Source organism: Beta vulgaris, chromosome 8 (assembly GCF_026745355.1).
Source record: "Beta vulgaris subsp. vulgaris cultivar EL10 chromosome 8, EL10.2, whole genome shotgun sequence".
Lineage (NCBI taxonomy): Eukaryota > Viridiplantae > Streptophyta > Magnoliopsida > Caryophyllales > Amaranthaceae > Beta > Beta vulgaris.
In genome coordinates this window covers 17,613,651-17,634,769 of record NC_079209.1, presented here as the reverse complement: position 1 = coordinate 17,634,769, position 21,119 = coordinate 17,613,651, and the positions used below count along the sequence as shown (strand labels likewise).

The 21,119-nt window shown below is 45.3% G+C and overlaps 1 protein-coding gene across 2 annotated transcripts; it reads right to left on the bottom strand.

Annotated features, from left to right (window-relative positions):
- Positions 1-555: 555 nt before the first annotated feature.
- LOC130589796 (uncharacterized) lies at positions 556-20,699 on the bottom strand. 2 transcript variants are annotated; one of them, XR_008967460.1, is made up of 4 exons: positions 20,229-20,698; positions 19,906-20,113; positions 19,372-19,463; positions 556-918 (listed from the first exon to the last, which is right to left on the bottom strand). XR_008967460.1 is itself a non-coding variant. In XM_057391381.1 (4 exons), the coding sequence occupies exons 2-4, from the start codon at positions 20,048-20,050 to the stop codon at positions 724-726; spliced, it is 435 nt and encodes a 144-aa protein (XP_057247364.1). In that variant the 5' UTR covers positions 20,051-20,113; positions 20,229-20,699; the 3' UTR covers positions 556-723. The 2 variants fall into 2 exon arrangements, 1 of the variants encoding a protein (XP_057247364.1); XM_057391381.1 differs by having other exon boundaries at positions 556-921; positions 20,229-20,699.
- Between the last annotated feature and the right edge of the window lie 420 nt (positions 20,700-21,119).

Below are 21,119 nucleotides of genomic sequence, written 5' to 3'. Positions count from 1 at the left end.
TATGGATTATCAATTACAGATTTATAGTATATTTTTACTAGCCTGATAGGGTTGTACACAAATTAGTCCAGACCGAACCGGATCAGACTGGAGATTCCGATCCGGTCCTCGGTCCTTCGATTATCAGATTTCGGTCCATCAGTCGGTCCGGTCCAAACTCAGGAAATTTCGATCCGAACCGGTTGTACCGGAATTGAATTTCTATTATTTTAGTAAAAAAAAATTTATATGTTAAAAAAAATTATAAAGTAGAAAGTTATAAACTTTTAGGATTATTGTTATTAAAATTGATAATTTTTAATGTATATAATTTATAAATATATTTAAATAAAATAAAAAAGTTTTTTTTTTTTTGGAAAAAAAATTCTGAAGCAAGAGGTTCGGGACCGAACTGGATCAGAATTTTTCCAGTCTGATCCCGGTCCAAGATAATCCTGGATTCTAGTCCACCGGTCTAGCTGATTCCGGTGCACACCCCTAGCCTTTTATGCACGCTATGCGTGCGAAGTCGTTTATGAAGGTAAATTATTGCATACTTACATCTGGCTCTTTCTATATAAGTTTTATGTATATGCGTGTGAAATCGTTATTGGAATTAAATTAGTTGCGTAATTACATCTAGTATTATTCAATAGAAAAATTATTTACAAAATTTACCGAGGAAAAAAATATTCACAATGTAACAATATAATAACAAAGATAGTAAATGAAATCTCTGGTGTTTCAACTATAGAATTTGCCTTCATAGAACTTGGTTAACCACATGCACTCTTCAGCACAGTCGACCTGCAGCATGTAGCTAACAGTATAAGAATGATTAGGATTGAACTCTTGCATTGTTGGAGGTAAGATCCAAGCGAAGGTTTTGTATCCAGGTTTTGAGAATAATATTTCCATGACTTGTTTGCGTCCATTTGGCTGCTAGAAACGCAAATAATTGTGCATTTATTTTCAAGGGTGAGATATGGGTTTCAAAATTACGCAATGTATTCAAATGCAATGCGAGCTAGTTTGTAACATATGGAGAACCTATTGGATTATCAATTTTATGTCCGTAGATGGGCATCCCAAAATGAGTTGTGCAAGATCATGAAGCATTGTGATTTTTAAAGTACCACTTCTATCACATATTGTTAGTCGAACTAACAATCTGTTAATAAAATTAGATAAAAGTTTATCAGGTTAAATAAATAATGGTTGTTTGATGATCGTGATCATATGAGAGTGAAAATTATACCTTGGAGTGGTTATAATATTGGTAATATCGCAAGACTCACATGTGGGAACTCCTTAGAAAATGCTAACCTTTTTGAGACAATAATGACATGCTTCATATATGATATTGTCAACATGCTCAAGACGACACACATTGGCAATAACTCGACAATATTGTACATGCAAGACAATTGAAAGTTATTTATTTATGTATAGTGTTGTATTTCATGTTTTGATGATGCCAAATACTTAGGTTAATTTTACTATATAGTTTTATTTTGCGAAAAATATAAAAAACCAAAAATAATGTAATGTTCAAATTTGCATATATATCTTGTGGAAAAAATTAATTATTTAATTTAAGTCAAGATATTTAATTTATACACTTTGAATTTTTATCATATGGTATGTTTAATATTCTAGTAACTTAGAATCTTTGGATAAAAGATTCTTTAAGTTATTAGATATTTTGTGTTGTTGGAATTGTTTGAAAAACAGATGGAAAATAGCATGGAGGAAAGCGTGGAGATGATCCTTGAATATCTCCAACAAAATTCCATGGCGTGGCAAAAATTATGGAGCTGATTCCTTGAAGCTCTCCAACCAACTCGCCACTAACAGCTAGTCCAAGGAGGTTTATTTCCGTTGCAAAAAGAGTAAATGAAGTACAGCGAAAATCAGGCCATGATCCCCATTATTTGACTCACATCATTTGAGGAGAACATGGAGCACAACATGTCCAGATGAAGGAAGTACTTTAGCAGCTATTTAAGGAAGGAATTATTCAAAGAAAAGCTTGAGAACTTTCAAGCAAAAAAAGTCTATCATTATTTAGAAAGTTTTTCCTGTAATTTCTTCTTTATTCACCATACTCATTATTGTAATATTCATAGTGTGTGGGTAACATAAAATTGAGAGAATATCTTTGTATTCAAGATAAAGAGAGAGAGAAGAGAGAAGACTTCGAGTGAAGTTAAGAGAGAAAAGTCACGTGTTCAGGGGGAACAAGGTGACTAGGGAACAAGTTCTTAGAGGAACAAGTTCCTAGAGGAACATAGAAGGTCCAATATTAGGTTGTACAAAAGAGAGTCTTTTGGCCTAGTATATTAAAGAGAGTTGGAGTCAAAATCCCTCGTGGTCAAGGTTTTTCTTCCTATTGGGCCTAGGAAGTTTTCCTTGTGAAAATCTCGTGTGCTTGTCTCTTTCTAATTTTGAGTTTGTTTTAATTCCGCATTACAAATTGAAAATTTCTCCTCAACTACAATTCACCCCCCCTCCTTCTAGTAGTTGATCTAGTGTTCATACTAGAATAACAATTAGTATCATAGCCTAGTACCTCCAGGATCAGCTAACACTGAGGAGATTGTACCTGGAACAATGAACACAATAGGAGAAAAGCTTGATGAAGGGTATTCAACTCAACGCCCACCCATGTTTAATGGCATGCATTATCCATACTAGAAGAATCGTATGGAGATATTTATTAAAGCTGAAGATTACCAGAACTGTCTCCCATCCACAATGTTTTCCACCAGAACTGTCTCCCATCCACAATGTTTAATGCGCAGGAAGAAGATATCACACATTGAGGTGCATCAAGATGCAAACCTCCACACAATTCGGAGTTTAACTCCTACTGTTTACTCGCTTGCAAGCTTTTATAGGACATCTCCTCACACATATTACACATACTCCTCTTCACTACGCAAAACGGATTCGGATGCACTAATAACAAATACACTTTACTGTCCTCACACTTTACGAATGCAAAACGGATTTCGGTGTGAAGACAGTAAAGTGTGTTTGTTATTAGTGCATCCGAATCCGTTTTGCGTAGTGAAGAGGAGTACGTGTAATATGTGTGAGGACATGTCTTATAAAAGCTTGCAAGCGAGTAAACAGTAGAGTTAAACTCCGAATTGTGTGGAGGTTTGCATCTTAATGCCCCTCAATGTGTGATCTCTTCTTCCTTCGCACCAATGTAAACCATTTTAAACTTGTGTTCGTATTTATATGTTTACAATGAACATGTGAACATTTGAAGTGTGTAACCTTATGATAATAGTGTATTTTCTCAAAATATTGATTTGCCTAAGAACCTTTGGAGTGTGATTACTCCTTATTTTCAGCCACCATCATTAGTTCTGGATTGATTTGTATACCAGCGTAAGCTGATTTTTGTTCTATGAACCTGTCCTTGTAGGAGCAGACTCTTGTGCAGGAACTAGCAAGCTAAGGTAGGTGGGAAGCTCTACAGAAATGATATCTCTGCAATCATAACAGACCAAAGCTTGAACATGATCATGTTTTGAAACTTAAACTTTTCTTTTGGTTAAGAATGTTTTGATGTACATTATGATACTACTATGGGCCTGTAATAACTAAACTATATTTTGTATGATGTATGTTTTTCTTAACTCAGCTCGTAGAGTCAACTCAACCATATTAATGGGTTGACTCAAGTAGGTGACAACCTCCGTACCATTTTTATTGTGATTTGCTTTCACTAACGCTATTAAGTACAATTTTTAATCGATTTAAAAGAAAGCTAGAACGTGGGCTGTTACATTATTACATTATCATAAATCACCTACAATTACTATGGCAAGTCAAAATAACTAAACTATATTTTGTTAAATTTATAATTCACAACCATACTTCCCCATGTATTTGTACTGAAAGTTCATAGTAGCCTTAACACCATACGCTTAGTATTGTCATTATATAACTTTAATTACCATGCTCTCTATTATCTAGATATTTATTTTTCTTTCCCAATATCCATTTATATAATCTTACTCATCCAATAGAAGAAATTATGTTCCAAACTCTTTTACTTGACCCCTTTGCGGATATGATCTTTTATTACATAAGTATTGTAAATTATATCTCTCTAATTGATATTTCTCCAAACCACCACCAAGATTGGATCCTTTATTTCACTGATACGACATTCATATCTCAAATCCTACACATCCTCTGAACTCACAAACCTCTCGTAACAACTCCTTTAACTCATAAATTAATATTTGACCTTTGAAATTCACATCCAAATTTACTATTCGCTAATTCTATCTAATCTACGTCCACCACATAACATCTTCATTCTTAGTTAGAATCTCCCAACAATTACTTCATCCTTCAATTATGACATCACAAATATTCATTCTTATATAACCAAGCTCCATATTATTTTAGGAGATATCTTCGGGTGATACCATTCAGACTTGTTTATACGTCGTAAGTAAATCTTGGGATATTTATCTACTTCTAATAATATCCTCAAAGCGAAAATTGTATTTCTTAAACAAACAGAACTTCACGAGTACCCATCTCATAGCAAACTCATTCAAACTTAGATTCCAAACTCCATATAACATAATTCATCCATGATATTCTGTAAAGATATAACTTCTTTCACTAGACTTACATGTTTCCATACTTAAATCCGAAAATAATGTTCATTAAATTGACCCAAATTTGAGAGACTTTTTCCTATGAGAACTGTTTGGGCCCAAACATGAGCCCTTTGTAATCACACCTAGATCCGCCCCTCCAGCATGGAAGCCTCTCAGTGGGGCCCACCAGCCTCAAATTCCGTGCCTACATGGCAGGGAATTTCCTCACACTTTTCAACGCCTATAAATGCAGGGCAGATCCCCATTTATTAAGGTACGCAATCCTAGACAGCACACTTGGCAACCATTAATTAATATACATACTGACTTGATCGCCGGAGGGGCGATCCCGGATCCACCCCCGGGGTAGTCTAACCTTCGCTTTGTGCAGGTCTCCGAGCAAGCGGGCCTTCATCAACCCTAATCTCGATCATTCCCACCTAATACAAGTTTTTACCCGAAACAGGTTGGCGCCGTCTGTGGGGAATCGAACTAAAAGTCATGGCCATCACTCGGAGAAACCAAAGGAGCCAGAGGGCTCCCGCTCCCTCTGACCGCTCGAGAGCGCCATCTCCTGAAGTGGCGGACGAGACAGCCGGGGACCCCCGTCTCGCTCCAATGCTCTCGGCTCGAAATCAGCATGTCCTCGAGGAAATCAACCCTCGAGAGGCGGCGAGTGCTGTGAATCTTAGGATGCCTCGAGATAGGACTGCTCCAACTCCGGGAGGTCCTCAACTCCCCGAACACACCAGTCCTCATCCGGTCACCCAACAAGACCTTCAGCAACTAGCTGATCGTCTTAGCGACAACTTCGAACGGGGCCTCCGAGCTCTGATGCTCAATTTCCAGGTAGGAGGAGAAGGAACTTCAAACAGGACCCCTCCACCTCCAGGAACTCGACCAATCATAGGTCATCAAGCGGACAATCAAGATCAACCGCAGGTTATTGCCCTCGATCCCCCGGGATCATCACGGGTGTCTCGACGAGCAGCTCAGGCCGCCCCCGGGAAAAGGGATGCCCGACATGTCATCAACGAACGTTACAGGAGGATCGACAACCGCGACGCCAGGGATATCTTAAATGAAAAAAGGGGTCAGTCCAAGGCAAAAGACGCCAACCCCCACCCTAACCGGAGCAGAGGGAACCTCGAGAGAGGGAACCTGAGAAGGAACCTCGAGAGAGGGAACCTCGGGAGAAGGAACCTCAAGAGAGGGAACCTCGAGAGAAAGAGCCTCGAGGGCAGGAGAAACACGGAAAGGAACCTCAGGAGCATGAGCCTCGACAAGAGAAAGAGCCTCGCGCCGGTGGGCCATAGGCAACGGTCGTCGAGCTCCGAGTCCAGTCATGGATCAAGCCTTCAGATGGGGAACCTGGGATTCACCACGCCATTCAACGAGAATATTATGAGAGCGTTTACCCCTCGAAAGGTCAAGGTTCCCCCGATTGACCATTATGACGGGACAACTGACCCCATCGACCATCTAGCCGCCTTCAAAGCACAAATGAGCGTCCAGACCAGCAGTGAGGCCGCATGGTGCAAATTCTTTCCCACCACCTTGAAAGGCTTGGCCTAACTTGGTTCACCGAGCTGCCTTACGGGAGTATATCGAGCTTCACCGCCCTCGAAACGGCGTTCAAGCAGAACTTCATCGCGGGAAGGAGGCATCGGAAAACCAGCATTCATCTCATGTCGATCAGACAGCGGAGGAGGAGGACTTAGCAGAGTACATCAAGAGGTTCAACGCGGAGTCCCTCAAGGTATCTGACCTACAGGATAGCGTGGCCTTCACCGCTCTTATGTCAGGGCTATACCCTTCGAGTAGGTTCAAGCTGAAACTGGCCGAGAGTGAAGCCTCCTCGTTCTCAGAAGCCATGAACCTGGCCCAGAAATTTATACAAGCCTCCGATATCTGTAAAACTCATGAGGAGCCAAGCTCCGGGAAAAGAAAGCATGAATACACCCCACGGGCAGACAATCCCAGAGATACCCCTCGAAAAGAAAAGACAAGAAGCCTCGGTTGGAGAATCATTGGAACGACCCTCGATACAACCTGAACCAAAGGAAATCTACCTAGACATCAAAGGGAAGTACCCCTGCCGAAGCCTCACCCAATTCGAACATCTGTCAACAAGCAGACAAGAAACTTGGTGTGAATTCCATCACGATTGTGGCCACACCACAGAGAGTGTCGAGAGCTCAAAAGAGCCTTGGACAAATTAGCTGACGAAGGAAAGCTGAATCGATATCTCAAGGATCCTAAGGAAAGAAAAGTCGAACCCCGGGCGGAAAAACAAGCTCGAAGCGACGAGACGGCAGGATACATCAATGTCATTGCAGGTGGATTTGCTTCAGGAGGCTTAACCAGCCGCTCTCGAAGAAGCACCTCTACACCTTAAAACACGGAAGTGATGCAAACTCTACTGCCACATGCCCGACCATGACCTTCAAAGACAGTCGCCGGCCAATACAAACCCCGCATGACGACCCGCTGGTTGTCGAGATGAAGATTGCCAACCTTCGGGTAGGCCGTGTTTTGATTGATAGCGGAAGTTCCGCGGATATTATCACTATGGATTGTTTAAGAAAGCTGAAATACGAGGAAAAAGATCTTAGTCCCATCGATCAGCTGCTGGTGGGTTTTGGAGGTCAATCAGTTCATCCTCTAGGCTCGGTCAAGCTACCGACTCGGATGGGGGAAAAGAAGGCAGGACGAAATGTCATCGTCGATTACCTTGTGGTCGACACTAGTCTCCCTTATAATGTGATCATTGGATGACCCAGTATCAATTGCTTTTGCAATTCGAAGGGGACGATGGGAAAGTCGCTCAGTTATTCGGCGATCAGAAGTCTGCCCGTGAATGCTACGTCAATAGCCTGAAAAGCAAGACAGAAGGACCCACTCGAAAGAGGAAAAACCCCGAGCCAGAAGAACCCCTCCCTGTCATGGGGCTCTATGTGGCTGATAACCCAAAACGGTATGAGCGACCTCGCCCCGCAGATCGAGATGAAGAGGTGCACATAGACAAGGAGCAGGGTCGCACAGTTCGAATAGGGAAACAGGTCCCCGAAGAGACAGGGCCCGAATCCTAGAGGTCATAAAGGAATTTCAGGACGTCTTTGCTTATTCCGTCGATGAGATGCCTGGCATCGACCCCAGCCTCATGGTACATCGACTCAATATCCAGGAGGGGCATCGACCAGTCAAGCAGAAGCTCAGGCACCAGGGAGCCGAGAGAAGTGCAGCAGCCTCCGAGGAGGTCCAGAAATTTTGGCCGCAAGATTCATTCGAGAATGCCAATATACTGAATGGCTGGCCAACGTGGTCTTAGTCCGGAAGCAGAATGGAGCTTGGAGGATGTGTGTCGATTTCACAGACCTGAACAAGGCCTGTCCTAAAGACGACTTCCCCCTCCCTAAGATCGACAGGCTCGTCGATTCGACAGCCGGTCACGCATTATTTAGCTTCATGGATGCCAATGCAGGATACCATCAGATTCCCATGGCTGAGGAGGACCAAGTCCACACGGCCTTCACTACAAGTTCGGGGGTCTATTGCTATAAAGTCATGCCTTTCGGCCTCAAGAATGCTGGGGCCACCTATCAACGCTTTGTAAACAAGATGTTCGAGAAATAAATCGGTCGTAACGTCGAAGTATATGTCGACGATATGATCGTGAAAAGTAGGAAAGAAGAGGATCACGTATCTGACCTGAGGGAAACACTCTCAACTCTCCGCGCCCATAACATGAAATTAAATCCGAAGAAATGTGTCTTCGGCGTGAAAGGGGGAAATGCCTGGGTTTCCTTGTCGACGAACGAGGGATCGAGGCTAATCCCGATAAAATTCGGGCCATCATCGAAATGAAAAGCCCTCGAACTGTCAAGGAAGTCCAGCGCCTAACCGGTTGCATGGCGGCCTTGGGACGTTTTCTATCTAGGTCAGCAGACAAAAGCCTCCACTTTTTTCAAGCTTTAAAACAAGCAACGTTCGAATGGGGTAGTGCAGCAGAAGAAGCATTCCAACAACTCAAGAATCATCTCGCAAGCCTTCCCAAGCTAGTTTCACCTTTACCAGGAGAAACACTTTTCGTCTATCTCGCAGTATCGGACCACGCTGTAAGTGCGGTCCTCGTGGCCGAACGAGAGAAAACCCAGCACCGGTGTACTTCGTAAGTCACGCTTTTCGAGGCGCGGAATCGAAGTATCCCCCAATTGAGAAAATGATCTTCGCTCTAGTTCTAGCCACCCGAAAACTCAAGCCCTACTTCCAGGCTCACCCTGTCCGAGTACTTACAAGCCAGCCCATGCGGAAGGTAATGGAAGGGAAAAATCAGTCCAGCAGAATTACGGATTGGGTCACCCAATTATCGACTATGGTATCGAGTTCGACCCCCGGCGCGCCATCAAAGCCCAGGCCCTTGCCGACTTTATTGCAGAATGTCCCCTCGACCAGAGACTGTCGAAGAAGGATCTTGGAGTCTCTTTGTCGATGGGTCTTCATCAAAGGTGGGATGCGGGGCTGGACTCTTGATCCTTGACCCCCAGTCCAACAGGACCGAGTACACCGTCAAGTTCGACTTCACTGCTTCGAACAATGAGGCCGAATACGAAGCGCTACTCTTGGGCATTCAATTATGTAAAGCGGTCGGCGCTCGAGAACTCAAAACCCACTCCGATTCTCAATTGATAGTAGGGCAGGTAACTGGGGAATATGAGGCTAAGGAGGATAGCATGCGCATGTATTTGCGGAAAGTAAAAAGGAAATCGCCAGTTTATCTCAATCTCAATAACTCATACCTCGATCGGAGAACCAGCAAGCGACGCCTGTCAAGGCTAGCTAGTTCAGCAGAAGACCTCTCGCCTCGGCCTATAATGTGGGAAATTCTGAGGGCACCCAGTATCAACAAGGCAGTGAATACCCTCGATAGGAGCCCTACTTGGATGGACAACATCATAGCTTTTATTCGAGATGGCAACCTCCCTGACAATGAACTCGAGGCCGAGCGTATACGACGACGAGCAAGATGGTTTGTATATCACGAGGGCCAGTTGTACAAAAAATCGTTCACCCACCCGCTTCTTCGTTGTCTCACCCCCGGAGAAGGAGACTACATCCTTCGAGAGACACATAGAGGATCGTGTGGAAGTCATCAAGGAGCACGGACCATCACTGCGAAAGCATTGCGAGCAGGGTATTACTGGCCTACCATGAGGGAAGACGCCTCGACCATGGTCAGAAAATGCAAAGAATGCCAGATGCACGCTAACTTACCCCATCAAGCTGCAAGTACCCTCACTACTATCCAGGCCCCATTGCCCTTCGACATGTGGGGCATGGACCTCCTAGGACCATTTCCACCCGCATCCGGCAAGCGAAGGTTCCTTCTAGTAGCAGTGGATTATTTCACTAAATGGGTCGAAGCAGCACCTCTGGCTTCGATTACTGACAAGCAAGTTCAGCAATTCATCTGGCAGCACTTAATCACAAGGTTTGGAGTCCCTCGAGTACTCATATCAGACAACGGCCGCCAATTCAATAGCGGTCCTACACGCGACTATTGTTCTAGGTTCGGGATTGAGACCAGATTCTCTGCCGTTAGTCGACCACAGACTAATGGGCAGGCCGAGGCGGCCAACAAAGTGGTCCTAAAGGGGCTCAAAACAATGCTCGAAGGGGCCAAAGGTTCATGGATAGATGACCTCCCAGGAATTCTATGGTCCAGCAGAACCATCGTTCGAGAAGCAACCGGCCACTCACCCTTTAACCTGGTCTACGGCAGCGAGGCTGTTCTACCTGTCGAGTTGGGCATCCCTTCCCCCCGTATCACATTCTACGACCAAGAAAGCAATAACGAGCGGAAAAGGCTTTCCCTCGACCTCCTCCCAGAAACACGAGGGACATCCCTCCTTCGTGCTATTTCCTACAAACTTAAGCTCACCCGATTATTCAAGCCGCGTCAAGAAGCGGCCTTTTCAGTCAATGACTGGGTGCTCCGGAAATTTGAGTCCACGGGGCGACAACCTAGTCTGGGAAAGTTACAACCCAACTGGGAGGGACCATACCGTGTGACCTCGATAGTGCGCCCTGACACCTACCGACTCGAAGATCAAGAGGGCCGACCGCTACCTCGACCATGGAACGCAGATAATCTCCGAAGGTTCTATGTTTAAATTGGTTTGTCCCTCGAGTGTGGGGGCATACCACATGCTGATCATCTTGTAAAGGCACTGAAACATGTGTCCAGTTATTTTGTAAGGCACTAAAGTATGCCAATGTAAAAATCGCCTATTCTTAGGCATCATCAATAAAGTCGATCTTTTTAAGCAAAAACTAATATTCTCGAGTGGCCTAAGCAACCTCGATCGAAGTCCCTAATATTCTCGAGTTGCCTTGGGCTCATTGGCCCGTGAAGCAACCTCGATCGAAGTCTCTAATATTCTCGAGTTTCCTTGGGCTCATTGGCCCGTGAAGCAACCTCGATCGAAGTCCTAATATTCTCGAGTTGCCTTGGGCTCATTGGCCCGTGAAAGCAACCTCGATCGAAGTCTCTAATATTCTCGAGTTGCCTTGGGCTCATTGCCCCCTGAAGCAATCTCAATCGAAGTCCCTAATATTCTCGAGTTGCCTTGGGCTCATTGGCCCGTGAAGCAACCTCGATCGAAGTCTCTAATATTCTCGAGTTGCCTTGGGCTCATTGGCCCCTGAAGCAATCTCGATCGAAGTCCCTAATATTTTCGAGTTGCCTTGGGCTCATTGGCCCGTGAAGCAACCTCGATCGAAGTCTCTAATATTCTCGAGTTGCCTTAGGCTCATTGACCCCTGACGCAACCTCGATCGAAGTCTCTAATATTCTCGAGTTGCCTTGGGCTCATTGGCCCGTGAAGCAACCTCGATCGAAGTCTCTAATATTCTCGAGTTGCCTTGGGCTCATTGGCCCGTGAAAGCAACCTCGATCGAAGTCTCTAATATTCTCGAGTTGCCTTGGGCTCATTGGCCCCTGAAGCAATCTCGATCGAAGTCCCTAATATTCTCGAGTTGCCTTGGGCTCATTGGCCCGTGAAGCAACCTCGATCGAAGTCTCTAATATTCTCGAGTTGCCTTGGGCTCATTGGCCCTGAAGCAATCTCGATCGAAGTCCCTAATATTCTCGAGTTGCCTTGGGCTCATTGGCCCGTGAAGCAACCTCGATCGAAGTCTCTAATATTCTCGAGTTGCCTTAGGCTCATTGACCCCTGACGCAACCTCGATCGAAGTCTCTAATATTCTCGAGTTGCCTTGGGCTCATTGGCCCGTGAAGCAACCTCGATCGAAGTCTCTAATATTCTCGAGTTGGCTGGGCTCATTGGCCCCTGAAGCAACCTCGATCGAAGTCTCTAATATTCTCGAGTTGCCTTGGGCTCATTGGCCCTGAAGCAACCTCGATCGAAGTCCTATATTCTCGAGTTGTCTGGGGCTCATTGGCCCTGAAGCAACCTCGATCGAAGTCTCTAATATTCTCGAGTTGCCTTGGGCTCATTGGCCCTGAAGCAACCTCGATCGAAGTCTCTAATATTCTCGAGTTGCCTAGGGCTCATTGGCCCTGAAGCAACCTCGATCGAAGTCTCTAATATTCTCGAGTTGCCTTGGGCTCATTGGCCCTGAAGCAACCTCGATCGAAGTCTCTAATATTCTCGAGTTGCCTTGGGCTCATTGGCCCTGGCAACTCGAGTAAGGCTGTAAAATATTTATGTAAAACATCGACAATTTCTAGAAAAAGCAAGTAAAAACTCGAAGGACAAACCGATAAGAAACAGAAGTATTATTCCATTAATCATAAGTACAAGCCATCGAAGGCATTACAATGCAAGCCCAAAAGAAAAACTAGATCAAACAAGAAAGCCTAAGGGTACAATGTTAACCCTAGTAGGAGACATAAAAAGAAAAAGCCAAGGGAGAAGGAAGAGAAAAAGGAGGAAGGCTCGAAGCAGGCCACGGCTCATCCCTCGAGATTAGCCGGGTGAGGATTTTTCCTCACCCGACCCTTCTTCCTGAGAGAGTGCCTTGACACCCTCCTCTACCTCACTCCAAGAAAGGCTGGGGCAAGCTTCTCGAGAACCAGCCGACCTTGCGAAGCGCCTCGGCCTGGCCAATCTCGGAAGCCTGCAGGGAGGCGTCCTCGAGGAAGGTCCTTCCCTCCTCAGACTTTTTCCAGTCAAGGACGACGGCCTCCCGGCACTCTCGAGCTTTGGCGATGGCCTCCTCGGCGCTCTTCCGAGATCTCTCGACCTTCTCCTCGGCCCTCTTGCAGTCCTTGGCCGCGGCCCTCTGCCTCTTGCTAGCAGAGTCCCTCTGCTTGAGGGCGATGTCGCGCTCCTGCTCCAGCTCGGCCTTCTTCTCCTCGAAGGCCCTCAAAGAATTGGCCATCGACTCTCGAGCCTCGGAGAGATGCATCTCCGACAGGCGCAGCCGGTTGACGAGAGTATGCCTCTCGTCCCAGGACATTTCCCCCGAGGCCGTCCCAGGGGCCAGCCCAGGGGTAGACCTCCGAGCTAAGGACAGCACCCTAATCGACAGCTGGCAAGGAATAGAAGAAAAGAGTCAGAATTAAAACAAAAGGATGTTGAAATTAGAAGAAAAAGGTTTGCAAAAAGTGTCGTACCTCGGTTAAGGTGGCCTTGACGGCTTCGACCTCTTGCCCGCCAGGCGACAGGCACGCCTTCTCGTCCAGCTCCGTCACCAGATGCTCCGAAACCTTGTCGAAGCGGGCAGCCATCTCAGCCCTCGAGAGAGCCGAGAAGGGTAGTCTCATGGACTCCTCGAGGAAGGGTTTCTTCTTCCAGGACGCCGCGACAACGGCCACGCTCGAGGGAGCTAGAGCAGAGGGAGCAGGAGGATCCTTAGCCTTGATTGAAGTAGGTTCCTCGACTTCTCTCTATCGGCTCCACCTTAGGAGTCGAAAGGAGTACTTTTTCTCCCCCTCGAGGGACGGATCCACCTCCTTTTTTACCACGGGAGATCCCGTGGCGGCCCCCGAGGAGGAAGAAGACCCAAGGCCAGCCTTCGCCAGCCTTCGACGTTTGGCTGCCCGAAGTGCCTCGGCCGTTATCATTGGTGAAGACATCTTGACGCAAAGGCTTGAAAGGAGGAGAGAATCAAATCTTAGAGGGAGAGAGAGAAATGAGAATGGAATTGTGATACCCCTTAGGACTAATTGTCCGTACTTATAGGCGGTATTGGTTGCAAGTCCCAGAAAGTAGCATTAATTATCTCCATTTAATGGGCTCCCACGTGGCAGAGCCCAAAAAGGATGCGCATGATCCCCATGCATACACTAGCTGACTACCTTCAGCATTCAGCCACGAGAGCACTCAAGCATCGAGTGACATCCCACTTCGAGCAACACAAGTCAAAGACAAGCAAAAGAAAAGCAAAAGATGAGCGAAAATGAGCATTCATTTCTACAAAAGGCCGAATACATCCTAAAAACCACAAGGGTCTAGCTAAAAATGAATATTTATTTCTACCAAAAGATTTCTACCAAAAGAGATAAACTTAAGGTGCCTCGCAGGGCGTAACTAATGACGAAAGGTTAACATAAATCTAGTCAGAGCTGCTCGAAGAACCACTCTCGGAAGTCTCGGAGACCGCTTCGTCCTCCTCAGAGGAACTCTCGTTCGAGTCCGCTTGGGCATTCGAGCTCTCTGGGACCACCTCCTCTGGTGCCTCGAGCTCCGCAGAAGCCTGAGGGTTCCCAGCATGGTGGGACTCCTCACCCAGAGCCTCGGCAGCATTAGCAGCAACGTTCACCTCGAGCACAGGGCTGGCCTCCTGGCCCTCGTGAAAGGCCTCGTCGACGGAGATGTTGTACTCCGCTTCGACCGGAGACCAGCTAGCTCGAGGATACACCTTCCTAAAGGCAGCCTCGAGCCTCTCGACGCCTCCCGAGTGGCCACCTCCGATGCTTCCAGGCCCATGTCCGCCGCAAATTCGAGACCAGACCTCGAGTTCTTCCATTCCTCGATTATCTCATCCCGTTTACGCTGGACACTGTCCCTTTGGCTCGTTAAGTCCCTGACCCTGTTCTCAAGGGTGGTTTTCTCGACAGCCCAAGCGGCCCTCTCGTCCTCGAGAGTCTTGTTTAAGGCCTCGATCTCCTTAGCCTGCTCCTCGCACAGCCCCGACTTCTCCTTCAGACCCTCTCGAAGCTTGCGGTGGCCGGCGGTGTATCGATGACTCATCACCGTCATGCGGATCGAGTGCTGAAAAGAATGCACCAAGTTAGAAAAGAAAGGATAAGGACCAGAAGAATAAAAGACTAGTCCCAGGAGAAATTCCAACTTACATCAACCCAGGACGAGTGAAGTTGCTCGACTTCCTCCTCCTTCGACAGACCTCGAATCAGCGTCAGATCAGGCCTCGAAACAAGCCTCTTGGCCAACGAGTCGAAGAGGTCGGCCTTCTCAAGGGTCGACTTCTGAGTGAAGTCACGAAGGTCATCTTCGGCCTCCACCACCTTTCTTCTTAGCAAGGGGAGGTATTCCCCTTGAGCCAAGGAGTCTCCAGACTCCGTGGTCGCAGCCGATTTACCCTTGGACCTCGAAGCCTCCCTTGCAGCTCGAGGGGTGCTCCCTACCTCAACAACCCTTCTCTCGGCCTCCTCACGAGGCGCGATAATGGCAGACCTCGTCGGAGGCGGACCTTCAACCTCTTCGAAGGATCCTGAAAAAAGGAGGAGTGAGACAAAGCAAGCATACTAAACAAGATATAGCTTCTGCATCTTAAGCTGCATCTTAGCTTAAGTAAAAGTTACCTTTGGGGCTCGAGGGACTTTAATCTCGCCTTTCGACAGCTTCATCTTAAGCTGCTCTTGAACCCGTTGGTTGGCGGTTAGGCGCTTCTGCATCTCCTCGTCGTTCTTGGCGAGCTATGACTGCCAAAGCAAAGGAAACGATTAGTACATTAAAACAACTGGTAGGTCGAGGGCCTTAAGCATACAAAGTCCCTACCCGGAGGATAGGCCGGGCTTAAACCCATTGCCGACAAGAAGTGCTCATTGCTTAAGTCATCCACAGCAGGGTTCCAGTACTGAGGCACCTGTTTCTTGTCCCCTCTATCGAGGATGGTAAGACACTGGCAATAAATGGCTACCCGAGCCTCCTCCTTCGACATGGGAGGCACTGACCTGTTCATCCACAGATTGGGTCCCTCAACCAAAGGAACCACTGGGAAATCCCACGGCTCAGCTCGATACACGTATAAAAACTCAGTACGAAAGTGCTGCTGATTCGATGGCATAGTACCCACAACTTTGTAGGGAAAGCGGACCTGGAAGCTCCACCAGCCCTCTCCATTCGAACGAGGAGACATGACGACCAATTTCATCATATTCCTCCATAATACCAAGGAAGGCTGGGTACCCATCATTTTCCAGATAGCTAGGAAACCAACCATCGAGCCCACACTGTTGGGCATCAGTTGGCACAAGGCCAGCCCACAAGAATCCAAAACCTCGATTATAAAGGGATCTATGGGAAACCTCAGCCCCACCTCGAGATGGGCTTTGTACACCGCTATACAACCTGTGGGAGGAGTGCAGACCGTCTCTACAGGCTCCGGGATATAAAGAGCGTAGGGGTGTTTGATGAAGTATGAGCTTTCGAGAAAGCGTAGTTTTCCGACAAAAAGTCCATAAACGGCCCTCGATTGTGGAAGCGGGCTATTCCCTTGGGCAGGTTGTCCTCCTCGTCCTGCCGCTGGTGCTCGCGGTGAGGGAATTACTCTCGTTACTTACTTCCATCACCCGAACAACCTGGTTATCGAGGAGATCATCTAAGTAACTCCTAACGGCTCGGGATCGAGCAATTGTAACAAGGTGGGGAGGATTATCTAGCTCCCCCTCCCCACTAAGAGCACGGATAACCCGTCACTCGAATATGATAGGGCGACAGGGACCTGAGCGGGGTCCATGCACTCGAAAGCCACGGACACCATAGGGACCCCCCGATGAATACCCCGTCGAACAAAGGTTCTAGGAGGGGAGGAGGGGTCCCCGAGCTAGAAGAAGCTCTCCCCAGGTCCATCGATGGGGGACTCCATGAAGAGCGGTCCATAAGGACAATAAAGAGAAAAAGAAAGAGATCGTACCTTGTTTAAAGACACACCCTCGAAATCCGTCCGAGGAAAGGCTATCGATCTTCAGGGCTCTCGAGATCGTAAAGAAGGAAAGAAGGCAAGATTCTCAAAAGGATCAGCGCAACGCAAATGAGACAAAAATCAAAGTACCTGTCTTCACTTATATAGACCGCCTGAAAAGGACGGTTTATCTTCCGACAGACTCCAAAGCACCTCAAGACGCCACGTCAATGGGCCTCCCCAAAAGCCCAAGTGAGTGCTCAGCATCCTGGACTGGCACCACCTAGTTCCTCTGAAGCTTGGGTAGGGACCTAGCTCGACCCAACGTAAGCACGTTCGGAGTCTCTCACAACCCGTCCGCCGGAGCTCTAACTCCCTGGGCCAGTTGCGCCCAGACGGAGGAGCCTACCTTAGGCCCATCACCCTGATCGAGTGAGGGATATCTCGAACGGCTTCATCATCGAGATCGACGCCCGTCAAGCGCCACGGTGTCATACCCCTCCAGTGAACCAGGGACGCCTGGGTAATCTCGAGCGAGGCTACTTCCTCAGTGTTGTCCGGGGCTCATCAGCCCCACAAACACGAGCGAAGACTCAGAACTCCTTCAAGTTATACAAACCCGGTCGATAGCTTCGAACGAAGTCTGAACCTCCTCGAGTTGCCTGGGGCTTATCAGCCTCATAAAACCTTGAGCGAGGTCCTTAAGGTCCCTCGAGTTGCCTGGGGCTCATTGGCCCCTGGAGCAACCTCGAGCGAGAACCTTGAACCCCTCGAGTTGCCTGGGGCTTACCGGCCTCATGAAACCTCGAGCGAGGTCCATAAGGTCCCTCGAGTTGCCTAGGGCTCATTGGCCCCTGGAGTAACCTCGAGCGAGAACCATAAACCTCCTCGAGTTGCCTGGGGCCTACCGGCCTCATGAAACCTCGAGCGAGGTCCTTAAGGTCCCTCGAGTTGCCTAGGGCTCATTGGCCCCTGGAGCAACCTCGAGCGAGAACCATAAACTTCCTCGAGTTGCCTGGGGCTTACCGACCTCGTGTAACCTTGAGCGAGGTCCGTAAGGTCCCTCGAGCTGCCTGGGGCTCATTGGCCCCTGGAGCAACCTCGAGCGAGAACCTTGAACCCCCTCGAGTTGCCTGGGGCTTATCAACCTCGTAACCTTGAGCGAGGTCCTTAAGGTCCCTCGAGTTGCATAGGGCTCATTGGGTTCCGCGAAACACACGATGGCGACTGAGGCCCCACCATGTATTTCGCGTGGGGCTAATGTTTGGGCCCAAACATGGGCCCTCTGTAATCACGCCTAGATCCGCCCCTCCAGCATGGAAGCCTCTCAGTGGGGCCCACCAGCCTAAAATTCCGTGCCTACATGGCAGGGAATTTCCTCACACTTTTCAACGCCTATAAATGCAGGGCAGATCCCCATTTATTAAGGTACGCAATCCTAGACAGCACACTTGGCAACCATTAATTAATATACATACCGACTTGATCGTCGGAGGGGCGATCGCGGATCCACCCCGGGGTAGTCTAACCTTCGCTTTGTGCAGGTCTCCGAGCAAGCGGGCCTTCATCAACCCTAATCTCGATCATTCCCACCTAATACAAGTTTTTACCCGAAACAAGAACCTCTTCATAAAAATTTAAGTAGGAGTAAAGATCCTCCCCGTCATTAATAAAACTAGAAAATTCTGATTTATAATTTCACGAGTCCATATCTGTTCATAACTCCAAGTCATAATTTTCAAAGTTCATGATCATATATAATCAAAATCTCAAACAACAATAAAGAGTTTTTCATACTTTAAGAATTTCATATAAAACTTATATCAAAAATATTTTCACAATTGCCTTAAACCTGAAATTTTAACTCAACATCCTTGATCAAAATTCCTTTCTTTTTCTCTGAAACTTTCAAATATAAATATAGTTTAAATCGAAAGCGAGTTCATAAAGATATCGAGTCGACGTCCCGACTTAGTTCGTAAAGCGAAGTACTTGTTGTAAAACCACTTATATAGTTAGATATACTAAAGATCCTTTGACAAAGGAAAAAACAAGGTCGTTACTAATCTCCTAAGGTCAAACGAAACCTAACTAAATCACTGATTGCGTTGGAAGAAGCACGAGAAAAATCAAAGTATCGATATAGTACAGATTGTTGCTTCATATTCGCCGAAAAGTTGAGTTGGCAATTTGACAAGAACAACAAATATAGGGACAAAACGATTTTGTTTGGGGTTTTATTTGGCAAAATAATTTTTGGTTTTCACAATATATAATTTGGATCTTTTGAAAAGCTTTAATTCTCATAGCTACACTTTCATATAAAAGATCAACTTACTAAGCATAAGAAACTTATTATAAATTCGATGTGGAAACAAGTAGGTTTAATAATATCACACATCTATATTATTGAAGGATTCAACTAACTCCAATCAGTTCTTCATAAAAATATCACTCTGTAAAACTCATCACATATATAGCTTTCGCTCATAGCTTAAAACCAAATATGTAGTTAACAACTCTTGTAAACACACAAATAACACTTTGACTAATTTTGTATTTATATAAAAGGCTTATTAAGCTCAGCACATGAAATCACATAAAACACGAATATAGATTCAAAGATGGAAGGACATGTGTGTACCTTGAAACAATTCCCAATAATTCGACATTCTGGATAACCAACTATAGCTCGAACTTCATAATTTATCTCCATATACATACTCCAACAACGACCTCAAAACAATAACAACAATGATAACCATCCTCACAACAATTTAGATAAACAAATTGAATTACTCATACTTTCTAAGCTCTTCCATGAACTAACCACCACAACCCTTATATACAACCCATTATACTAATCCAACTCACAACATCAATTCTATCTCTAATTAACATCATTCTGATTTCAGAGAGTATTATCAAACAACATAATTTATAAAAATTAGTTTTTATAAACTTACTTAAGAGGCTTACTTCATATTAAAAGCTTCAATCCAATAAGAAAGATAAAATATTCAATCTTTAAGTTTAACAACTCTTATCATAACTTATTTGCTAATCAATAACAAAATTGAGACCAAGTTTATTTCTAAAATCAGAATATAAAATCCAATTGCACCACACTTGAATTGGAATCAAAGGAGATGAGGAATTAAGAAAAATTAGCTTATACCTTCATATGGAAAGGAATACCAACACAATGGCAGCAACAATGCAAACAAGTTAGCAATGACAACATGGGCAAACAAAGCCAACCACGGTAGCAGCGCAACACAAAGTACAGCAGCAGTGCTGAACTTCTGTAAGGCGTAACTCATAACTCCAAACTCCGAATTGAGCGATTTTTGTGCCCAAATTCATTAGCTCGAAATGATCTAAAACTTTGATTCAGAAACAAAGAGCAAAATTAGATTGCATGTTGTAGATAATTGAGGCAATAGATTGTCGGAAAAAAAACAGAGGAGAGAGAAATGAAGGTAGCAACACCAAACTTACAAAGACCATAACTCATAGCTCCGAACTCCAAATCAAGTGATTTTTGTGCCCAAACTCATTAGTTCGAAGTGATATACAAATTTGATTGAGAAAAAAGAGCAAAATTGGATTGCATGTTGTAGATAATTGGTGCAACAGATTGTCGGAATAAAAACAGAGGAGAGAAATGAAGGTAGCAACACTAAACTTTCAAAGACCATAACTCATAGCTCCGAACTCCAAATCAAGTGATTTTTGGGTCTAAGTTCAATTAATTTTTGAGATCTATAACTTTCATGCAATACGTTTGGGCAAATTTCGACTCCAAAATGCAGAAATTGAACATGCACAGTACGGGGTATAAAATCAGAGGAGAGAGAAAATTATTATTTGGGGTTTTTATTTTGGTTTTGGGGTTTCTCCCAATTCTCAAACACTTGGGTAATTAAACTGAAATATTTAAGAGAACAATTGATATATGGGAAAATACACTTTGGCACTTGATTGAGAAGTTATGAAGAAGAGAGTGATGCTTTAGCATATAGAGTAGATGACATGAGTGAGGAGAGATAAATTGTAATTTTAAAAAACTAATATGAACCCGGTGCACACTAATTAGTGTGCACCCGATCCATATCACGTGAGTTTAGGATAGTGTATGTTAAAATGATATAGTGTATGTTAAAATGATATAGCGTACCTATGTATAATATATATAGTAGATCTATTTTTGATATAGTGTATCTATTTTTGATATAGTGTATGTTTCTGTAATGCGTTTAAGTAAATATTATCCTATAGGATATAATGTACCTAGTTATGATAAAGTGTTCTTATAGGATATAGTGTACCTAGTTATGATATAGTGTACCTCTGTATGATATAGTGTACGTAGTTATGATATAGTGTATC

Bases quoted from the DNA above. Each gene is read 5' to 3' on its own strand.
- LOC130589796 (XM_057391381.1), bottom strand. From the start codon at position 20,050: ATGAGTTACGCCTTACAGAAGTTCAGCACTGCTGCTGTACTTTGTGTT. The intron at 19,464-19,905 runs GTATAAGCTAAT...TATTGTTTTGAG, and splicing joins GTATTCCTTTCCATATGAAG to GTCGTTGTTGGAGTATGTAT. The intron at 922-19,371 runs GTACACACATGT...TTGCGTTTCTAG, and splicing joins TTATTGGGAATTGTTTCAAG to CAGCCAAATGGACGCAAACA.